The 10,747-nt window shown below is 47.3% G+C and overlaps 1 protein-coding gene across 1 annotated transcript; it reads right to left on the bottom strand.

The window, feature by feature from the left end:
- Positions 1–8,116: 8,116 nt before the first annotated feature.
- Positions 8,117–10,117, bottom strand: PWWP4 (PWWP domain containing 4). The gene has a single exon (XM_031446202.2). It carries the CDS (start codon positions 10,115–10,117, stop codon positions 8,117–8,119), a length of 2,001 nt encoding a protein of 666 aa, XP_031302062.2.
- Positions 10,118–10,747: the final 630 nt, after the last annotated feature.

The following is a 10,747-nucleotide window of genomic DNA, read 5'->3' as shown; positions in this document are numbered from 1 at the left end:
CTTTAGTCCATTTTCGGTGGATTTTTGTATATGGCGTGAGATAAGGGTCCACTTTCACTCTTCTGCATGTGGGTTTCCAGTTTGCCCAACACCATTTAATGAAGAGACCATCCTTTTGCCTTTTTGTGTTCTTGGCACCCTTGTTGAATGTGAGTTGACCGTATATGGGTGGGTTTACTTTGGGACTCTTTCTCCTGTTGCATCGGTCTATCTGTCTGTTTCTGTGCTAGTACCAGCCTCTGTCTTCTTGCTATATCTTCATTTATCCCACGCTCTTTTCGGGTTGTCCTATGATGCTGAATGATTTCCTCAGGCTCTTTCCTAGACTGCTTCTTCCTCCTCATCTTTAATGCTACCGTTGTCTATAGTTGCATCCCTTCTCCTTTTGTATTTTCTGAACAACTGTTTCTATGCTAAAGACTGCTGTATATGGTAATGACCCAGGGTGAGCTACAGATCTCTGTATCTTCTACCTACTTTACAGCTTCACTTGAATGCCCCGGGAGTCTTCAGATGCTAAAGGGATACTCTTGTTATGAAACTGTTAGAAATTTAGGGGTTAGAGATGAGAGTAAAACCAGATGTGGACAAAGAGATCTCTCAACTGAGTTGTTTTGGGGACAGTTAGGAGGAAAAGCAAAGTGAATTGAAACCCACAAATGAAAAGGGTTTGTGAATAACAGCATCCAGTATTTTGCAAGGTCAGCGGCAGACAATACAAGACCTCCAGGCTGCATGGAGAAATACTCAGGTTAGAATGTGTGGTACTTTGTGGAGGGAAAAGAAAAAAGTACTAACATTTCCTGAGCATCCATAATGTGTCTTACAGGCTAGAATTCACTCCCATTTTTTTGGAGAGACAAATTGAAATGATTTTTCCATGCCTATTTTTTTTAACAGCTGAATGTTGCTAGAGGAAAATTATTCCAAAGCCAGTACTCCTCCCTGGGACTCCTTATCAGAGTTTTGCACTCTTTTTCAGTAACAAAGGTGGAAATACATGAAGTTATCTCCCATTTTCATTGGGCTTGACTAGTGAGGTGAAGGAGCTAGGAATTCTGACAGGGATTACTGTACAGCTTTTCTCTAAGTGAAACCATAAGGCACATATAGAGATTGAACTAGGAACCTTCCTTTCATATTTGCATCATTCATACAATAGATTTGAGATTAAACTCCTAGTGTCATTCGCCCTTTTGTTTCTTTAAGGACGAACTGAAGAGTTTACATATCTTGAGTCTGGGACAAAGGAAGCTGAGATGATATTATCAAAATGTATCAAATTATGAAGGATATGGGAAGAGGAAGAGTGGAATCACTCAACAACTACTCCAACCATGAAGACACAGTCAAAACTTGAAAGATACAGACGACAGATGAAAAATGATATTCTGTGTAACAATTCATATCCTTGGGGACCTCGTTATTAGTGGGTCTGAGATTTTTTAAATTAGTTTCAAAAAGGCTTACAAATGCAAGAGAGGTGGAATGTTGGGGATTTGGAGTGGGTGTATCCTTAGCTCCCCACGCTGTTATCCTAGAGGACAGTCTACAATGCTGCCTTTGTGTGCAGTTTGACAGCACAGTAGGTAAAGCATGGGATCCAGAGTTCAAGGCCAACTGCTGCCGTTTCCTAGGCGTGTGACTTTTGGTAAATGAGCCAACTGGAAGGTAGAGAAAGGACTTGAAGGGACGTTTCTCTAGAAAAGACATACAAATGGAATAATACCTGGTTTGAATCACCCATACAGCTAATAAACCAGAGTTTTTGGCAAAACCAAAAAAAACAAACAAACAAACAAACAAACAAACAAAAAAAACAAAAAAACAAACCACCAAATGATCTTTGTTCACTTTAAGAGACTGGAAGACAGCAACCCATCACTCTGAAAGGGAAAGAATAAAGCAGTAATTCTGCTTTTCTTGTGTGGGTTATATTGCAGGAAAGCCAAATAACCAGGAGTTTTTCTTTATGGTAAGAGTTCCAGCCAATAAATCCAGGAAGAATGATAAGTTATAAGAAACCACCATTTTGAACAGCCAACGAAATAATGGATCTAGACAATAATCCCCAATGGTTGCTACACCCATTAAGTGAAATGCTGATGTGCTGCATTTAGTATACACCATGGTTTTCCTTATGGTTTGCATTGTCTGTCCAGGCATCGTTACTAATACCACGCCGTTCTTCATTCTCAAATGTGTCTCCATTTAGGTAATAAATGATCCCCCTAGTGACTGGGAACTTTGACACAAATGGGGCAGGCTAATAACAACTGAACCCATGTCACAAAAATGGGACAGGGAGTCTTTAAGTATCTCCCGATGGGACACGGATGCAAATGGAAGTACAGAGCAACATCTCTGATGTATTCCTGCCCAAAAGTCAGACCTGAATCTGTTGAAGCCTATCAGTTTACAGAAAATAACTGTGGCTAGGAGAACATGTTAAGAAACACAAGGGGGAATGCAATCAGCCAAATTCAAGATCTCTGGAATTTTAGGAGATGATGACCTAACTTCCTCAGCAGCAAATAAATGGCAAGGAAAAGCAAGAGGAGAGAGACTGGTAACAGACTAGAAGAAACTAACAAAACATGCCAAGAGATGGAGGGTGCAGACCCTTTTTGAATCCTGATTTGGACCAGCTGAGAATAAAAAGACACTTATGAAATCATCTGGGAAATGTAAATATTGACCAGACATTAGGTAATGCTAAGAATTATTGATGACTTGCTATGCCTGGTCATGCATGACGTTGTTTTAAGAAACCAGTATGCGTACGAAGGGGCTATGAATAAATGTCTAGGATGTCTAGGATTAGCTTTAAAATAACTGAGTGGGGATGGGGCAGGGGCAGAGTTACAAAGGGTAATATGTGAAACAGAATGAACTCTATCTTGATAATAGATGAAGCTGGGTGATCATCATACTGTTCTCTCCACGTTTATGCCTGTTTGAAAGCTTTCGAAAACCACTCCCAAATTCCTCATTCCATATACTCAAAACCTCAGAAAATGTCTCGGTCCTTCCCTGCTCTTTTTGGCCATAGGTTGTACAGGAATGGGGAACGTGTGGGCTTTGGAGTCAGGCAAACTTAGACTCAACACTAGGTGACCTGGAACGCGTTGCTCAACTTTGCTGGTCTTCAGTGTCCTGTCCTATAAAATAAGATAACCTCATCTACATTGAAGAATTTGTGTAAAGATTAGATATCCAAACCGCTTGTTAGTGACAGTTATTATTATCCTTTGATTGGTCCCTAACCTAGTGCCTGGACTATGGTGGGTGCTCAATAAATCTTTGTTTTGGGATTAAGTGAATTCATTATGAGTGAATTGCTACCATATTTTACATTGAAGTCAACCTTAGTTCCTCATCTTTTACTGCCATTACTGTCATCTGCTATGGATATAGCCAAACCTCTCAGTCTAGATTAAAGTCAAGATATCTGCTTACTAATGTCACACATTTTCTTCCTACTCTCCCCTCAAAGAATCCCCAATCCTTTTCCTCCTCTTACTGTCTAAACTCATCTCCACTTCCTTGGTCTTGTGTCTGTCTACCTTCCCAAGGGCCCATAGAACCTGTTAACCCCCCAAACAAAACAGGGAGCGAAGAAGTGGTTGTAAAAAGTACCCAGTCAAAAAGAAGGTAGGAAAAGAGGGGGTTGGGTTGGGGGAAGAAAGAACAATGAAGAGAAGAGACTACTAGGAACAAATACACCCCTTCTTTAAAGGACTGGCTGATATGCTCCTTCCTCCAATCGAGATTCTCTTAGGAAGAAATGGAAGGACACAAAATGACCTGTCTCCAGTCATGATTTTCCAGCTGTTTCCACTGAGACTGTGCAAACTTCTCACGGTTTTTATTTTTCAGAGTTAACATGGCTTTTGCAAATAAACAAGCTTCGTTCTATACCAAGCATGTGCATTAGATCACTGGTGTCTCAAGCATGCAACTATAAGAAAGTGCACAAGGATGGTGTTCATGAATTTATAACAATGCATGGTTTTGATGGTATAGTTCTTAGGACTCAAATGGTTGTCTTGGGCCTCTGGAAAGACAGCAAAGTGAGCACGAAGGCCATTTGGTTTGGAGAAACAGAGGCTTCAAGTGAAGGGGTGGGGGCTGAGGAGGCAGTGTACGTCAGGGAAGGGCAAGGAAGGAGCCTTGAGGGGAGTCAACAGGGAAGAGGAGGAAGAGCTAGGGTGAGGTCACCTCACCTTGAAAGTACCTGTGGACCTGGGTTGAGGGGGCACCTTCCTTTTCTTCCTCCCTAGTTGCTTGGGGCTGGTTCTTCAGTCACTGTGCCAGTAAGTTGTGGTTTTAGGGTTGCCATGACTATGTCATTGACTCCTAGTGGTCTATCCTAGGTTCATGGCCTTCATTCATTTCCCTCTCCCCAGGACAATGAGCAGCCACCCCCTTAGGCATTGACTGCCCAGCAAGGCCCCCTTCCAGCCAATGTAGCCCTGGGGGAGGGGCTTAGACACCACAAAGCAGTATTAATTACAGTATGATGGGGGGAGGTGGATGCTGGGTACCCCAGGGTGCTCTGGTTGCAGAAGGACGACATTTTCTGAGCACCCCTAAGGGGCCCCCCAAACTTTGAGGATTACTAGTACAATCACTGGGAAACTGATTATGAAACTGCCCAGAGGTCATCTCAGGCTTGGCCAGTAAGGCCAGAAGTCCTTGTGCCAGGCAGGACGAGGGTGGGTGTGTTTGATCCCCAGTGTGCAATGCAACTGACCGTAGGTCCAGCCCACAGCCTTGGCACTGGCATGGGGGTGATGGCCTGCGGGCCCTTTGGCCTGCCGTGGCAGAGGCAACCCCTCCAAACTGCGAGGCTCAGGGTGGATATGGCATTTGGGCAGTGACCTTGATGGCCCCTCTAGGGACCAGGGGAGGCTCAGGGCGGTTACAGTTCTGGGCCAGTGAGCTTGGCAGATCGTCCAGGGCAAGGAGGCAGGCTCTGGGTTGACTTGGGACTGAGGCAGTGTCCCTGAGAGCCCTCTGTGGCCCAGAGGAGTCTCAGGGTGGACACAGAATTGATGAGGACAAGGAAGGTGATTGGAGAGGTGTGGGGAATGGCTTGCCTCGGGGTCAGATGTGGTCCCGCTCTAATGGGGCTGTGCTCCCAAAGTCAGGCAGAAGGGCAGGGGAGTGGGGTGTAGACTGAAGGCTGGCCAGGGGCCGGGGGCATTGGACTGGCTCTCCCAGACTCTCAGGTCACCCTTAGGGCCCCAGACAGGACCTTCCTATTTGGAGTACATGGGCTGTGACTTCCTTGAGGATGGGATCTGATGAACCTGCCTGGGAGGTTCCAATCTTTTGTTGTCAGATTCAGCCACGGATGCAGAGACCTGTAAATGCTGTGCATGCCTTCTCCACTCACCTTTGCCAGCCAAAAATGAGGCTCAGAGCTCAACGTTCAGCCTTCTGACTTATGACTGCAGGAGCGATGTCCTGAATGCAGTGGGTTCCAATGGGTGACCAAAAGGTTGGGTTTTCCCATCAAATACACACACCTCTGATGGGCGGTCTTAGAGCCACCTTAACAAAGGCTCAGATGGGAAGGGATCTCAGAGTCCACACAGCCAGCCACAAATCCGGCTCTACACCCCAAATGCGCCCCGGTCCAAATGGGAAGAGAAGAGATGCATGTCCCAGAGAGGCAAATAACCCCACAAGAGGGCCCCGGTACTCTCCCTTCTCTATAAACCAACAGGCACCCATGAACTCACCGATGTGGGGATCCACGGGGTTCTGCTTTCATATGTAGGCCATCAGTCCATGATGCTGATAAATATTTCTCACTGAGAAGGTGAGTGGTGCATCCCCATCATCTTGGAGATTAGATGGTCCCCTAGCTCACGGGACAGTGAGCTCTTCCTGTGGCACCTGGAATTTATCCTCAGAGCAGAGTCTTAAGCTCTACCAACTCACAATGCTTTGAATGGATGAATGAATGAGTGAAGGGAATGAATGTAAGAATGAAGTAGTGAAGAAAATAGGAAAACGTAGAGACAGACCTGTCTCCCTGAGAAAGCTGAAGCTGGGAGGTATATTTGACTCAGAGAAACACAGTGTTATAGAAGAAATGAAGTGTGGTGTTTCAGGGTGTAAGTTCCATGTAGAGCATGGAGGTGGTGTGTTTCCAAACACTTCCCAGGACCATGAGGAAGTCATGTGCTTTGGCCCAGGCAGAAATGCCCCAGGAGTCTTGGCCTCTGTCAGACAGAGTTCAGACGGGTTCTGGTGGGCCTGAAGTACATATGATCTGGAAGGCCCTGACTAAAATTTAAAAAATGAGTATGAAAGTGAATATTTCCTTACAGTGAGAAGAAAGTTCCTGGAGAACTTTCAAAGACGGCAACTAATCCATCAAAATCCTGAAAGTATACACACACACACACACACACACACACACACACACACACACACACACACACATATAATTTTTCAGACATTCCAACTATGTAGTTGTACAATCTGAAATATGATGAAGCAGAGGTTTGAGGTAAACGATACCATGGTTTTACCGTGAATCAAAACAGCTGACCTGTGCAAATTTTACACACACACACACACACACACACACACACACATCACGAGGCCACATGAACACTTAACCTGGACCTGTGAGTGACAGTTGAATCTAAGAATAAAAACACACTCAGGTTCACATTAAGCCTTTAATGTTTATTTTCACATCAGCTTTTAAAAAGGAAGCTAGCTTGTTTAACATCTGTTTCTCCTCTCAACAACAACAACAAGACCTCCTGTTTCAAGTTAGGATGACAGTTCATGGGCTTCAGAATTTACCTCTTAATCACGCACGTTTCCCTGTATTCCAACAAAAACTGTGTTTAGCCGAATGGAGACTCTTCTGTAACCCAGTTCCCACTTCCCAGATCCTGGTCCATCTACCACTGCTCACGCAGCCTGGAATGACTTACTGGTCTGCATTTACAGTGTCAGAACCTGTCGGAGCCAGTCAGCGAGTAAGTCCAAAGATCAAGCTTGCTTGGTTTGAGACAAACGACTGATTTGTTGTTGTTGTTGTTGTTGTTGTTGTTGTTGTTGTTGTTGTTGTTGTTTAGGGGACACAGGTCCAGAACAAAGAGCTTGCTTTCCTACAATTTATGCCAAGTAGATGGGTGCCTGACAGTCAGCCTGGACTCCTGGGTCTAGAGTAGCTGGACTGTGTATATGATGGCCCTAGTTGTCTTCCACATGGGGACAGACGGCTACGTGTAGCAGATCCAGTCCCTGTCACTTAGGAGGATGGCCAGGAGCCTGTCGGCTTTGGGAAACCACTCAGCCGCTGAAGAAGAGATACTCCCAGAAATGCAATCTCAGGGAAACTAACGTAGAGTTAACAGTCTTGCACAGGGTGACACAACGTTGACTGCATGCTGAGATTGCATTCACTCCCATGAGGACCACGTGCAGATGGTCCACTGACCTTGTCTGGATTTCAGATCGCTTTTCCAAGAACCGTTGGAAGGTTGCAACAATATATAGGGAACATCTCTGTCACTGGCTTCACCTCTCAGGGCTATTTTTCCAAACGAGCAAGCACAGTCGGGAAAAGTCAGGGATGATCTTGAGAAGGAATCCAATCAGTCGTCTGTACCACTCCATCACAGGAAGAATGAGAAACCCATGTGACATTTCTGTAAAACATACACCTTAGGTTTTGAAAACGACGGTTGCTTAGTATCTGAAACCAGGGCTTTTTCACGTAACAAAAGAATGTGCATCCTATTTTGAACTATGGGGAAAAAAAAGTCAAAAGCAGTTTTATGAAGATATTTGGAAAACTACACATTGGGGCAAGTAGAGGCAAGTCCGGTTATCTGCAGCATCTTAATAAATGAGCAGTGTGAGGGGTCTGGGAACGAGGAATGATGATGACCATGCCACCCTCAAGTGCTCGGGATGGATCCAGAAGGAATTCAGCGCGTTCCCGAGGCCTTGGATTTCCAGAAGGTGTTTACGCGCCACAGACATTGGGAGGATCACGCCTTTCAGACAGACAGGGATGCTCGCTAATGATGTGCATGATGAGAAGTCTCCCTGACAAGGTGTGGGCGCGGGGGGAGAGTTACTTCACCCTGCTCCTCCTCGCTGACCTCCTTCTCATTTCCTTTAAGATGTTTTCATCAAAGAGCTCTTTTTCCCGGTAATGCACAGGTGGCCCTCGCAGGTACTTTGCTTCTGCCTCCTTGTAATCCAATCCATCCAGTGCTGCAAGTGAACAGATGATTGCTTCTGGCAGAAGAACTTCCAGGACAAAACTCACTTTGTCATCTCGTGTCAGAGCCAGCACCTTCTTGTCGACCTGTTTGTAGATTTCTTGCAAGTGTCCCACCACTGCATCCAACTGATCTTCATCTTCCAGGTATGTTTCGACACAGATGACATACCTATTGGAATTCAGATAGGATGTCAGCCAGCGGGACTGCTTCCTGCCTTTGACAATGTCCAGAAGATGGTGGTCGGCCCCCTTCCTTTTCACGATGAAGTCCACTAGCTTCTGGTTGGCTCGGTCCCAGGCGGCCCTCATCCGGTCAGGGAGGATTTTCTTGCAGGGCCTCTTCCCGCCCAGGGAGGTCTCCTCCTCGGAATCTTCCAGGTCGGCATAATTCACCTTTGGGAACTCAATCTCCAGGTCCCCCTCTTGGATGGCTTTCCTCATTGGGTAGCTGACGTCCGCAGCATAATAGTCCAGGAAAGAGCCAGCAAAAGTCCCACGACCGAGCCCTTCTCGGTAGTGGGAAATCAGTGAGAAACACCAGTTCACACCTTGCCCGTACAGTTTCCCAGCTCTCTTCACTAGCCTTTCCTTCCCTTTACAATCCAGGTGTTTCAGTCTTCGAAGAGGAACTCGGATGCCGCTCCTCTCACTGTGCATGTTTGCCTCAATCAGGAGCACCCTGGCAGTCTGCTCCGTTTGGCTGACACTCTTTACCACAGCCGGCCAGAAGGGGTGATTCTGAAATTTAAACCAGACCATCATTCCTCTTTCAATGGGAGACGGCTCCTGTGGGGAAGCCAGGCTTGGCGGCTGTCCCGTGGCCTCGCCGACACCCTTCTCAGCGGCACTGGTGGGGCTACTAGCCTCTGAGTCCACTGAAGGCTGAGATTCTTGCAGCCCTCCCTCAAACTCTGGTACCTGCAGCTTCCGTTTTCTACTTGCTAGTCGGAGTGAGTAACGCAGCCTGGGCTTAGGGCCGCTGGAGGCTGCTGCTTCGCCTTCCAAACCTGGGTTCCAGGTGCCCTGTCCAGGGTCCTTAGCAGTCCCGGAGAAGGTAGCACCTTCAGCGGAGACAGCCAGGGCCTGTGCACAGAAGACTTCCCGGGCCATGCGCACAGTGGGAAGGAAACCCGGTGGCAGGGATGGAAGGACGCCTCCACCTTCAGCACCGGTCCCCTCCTCCCTGACTGTGCAAGGCAAGGACATAACTCTTGAGGTGTCACTCTCCTCCCTGCCCTCTTTCTTGTGGTCATCTTCTGGCAGGGGCGGGAAGTTTGGGCACATGCTGGAGCTTCCTGAGGGCTCTGTTTGCCTTTCCCTTGGAATACAGCCGATGGTAGTGTGCACCTGAAGTTTGTCATGGTCAGGGGCATCCTCCCTCTTGGAACGTCGTACCAAGGGTGATTTGGGGTTCTCACGTTTCCTAGGACTCCTCAGGAAGTGCCTTCTGGGCTTCTGATACTTTTTACGAGGTCGCTTTTTCGGTCCCCTTGGAGACCACGTCGTGGACTCCGGAGCGCCCGACGCCCTCACAGGACCCAGATTTGCTCTCTGGTTCAGAAGCTCCTGTGCCGCCGTCAGAGCGCTTCTGTAAGCCACCTCCTCTCCTGGTGGGACACTGGTCTTGGACAGGGCTGCCAGTGAGGAGGTGATGGATTCAATCTGAGACTCGTTTAGGGCCTTTATATCTGTGCTTTTCACTTTGACATTTTCATCCACTGAGAGTATTTGAACTTCTAGAGGAAAGGCCCTTTCCCTCTTGTTTCCTGCTGAGGTCTTGGACCTGGACAAGACCTTTGCTGGCCAAAAGTGGCCTTTCCAATTGCACAGGACATACTCGGCATCCATCATGATTTGACTTGGGTGCCCAGTGGTAATTAACCTAGGCTCAGGGGTCTGGCTGCAAAGCCACAGCTACGGTGGGTCCTGCCCAGAGCCGTGTTCTTCAGCACACCCTCTGGCTTAGGACTACAAAAGCGCGTACAGTGCATGCCGCCTGTCCTTCTCCACTGGAATCTCCTAGGGACCCTGGAGCTCTTGTTTTGGATGGATTATAGTGGACATGCTGGAATATGGAGGAGGAAAAGAAGAAAAGTGTCAGCAGGGGGTGGGGGGAAATGCCTTTTGAGAAATTAGAAGAATGTTGACAAAGAGTATTGATAAGAGATAAAGCAAAGACATATAGAGCATGTGCATCCAAGTGGGACGGGGTGGGGCTGGAGGCACGGCACGTGTGTGGGGAACAGTTACGGGAGATGCCAGAGGAATTTTGTAGCCCTCCAAACCCCACGTCTTGCCCTTTTTGTTACCACCGTGTCTAAAGAGCATCTGTGTGGGGAAGGGATCTCATTTGTGTTACTGGATGTCCTGTGCCCTCTGTGCTCCTTGGGGCCCTTCCTAGGGGGATGCTTCACTTGGTCTTCCCTAGGGTGCTAGTGCTGCCCGCACTCACTGCCTGTGCACCCAGGGGGCCCCAGG

This window comes from Camelus dromedarius, chromosome X (genome assembly GCF_036321535.1).
Source record: "Camelus dromedarius isolate mCamDro1 chromosome X, mCamDro1.pat, whole genome shotgun sequence".
Lineage (NCBI taxonomy): Eukaryota > Metazoa > Chordata > Mammalia > Artiodactyla > Camelidae > Camelus > Camelus dromedarius.
The sequence above is the reverse complement of the archived record's forward strand: the minus strand, read 5'-3'. Positions and strand labels throughout refer to the sequence as shown.

What these genes read in the sequence shown, in the direction of transcription:
- PWWP4 (XM_031446202.2), bottom strand. Translation starts at nt 10,117, where the DNA reads ATGGATGCCGAGTATGTCCTGTGCAATTGGAAAGGCCACTTTTGGCCA.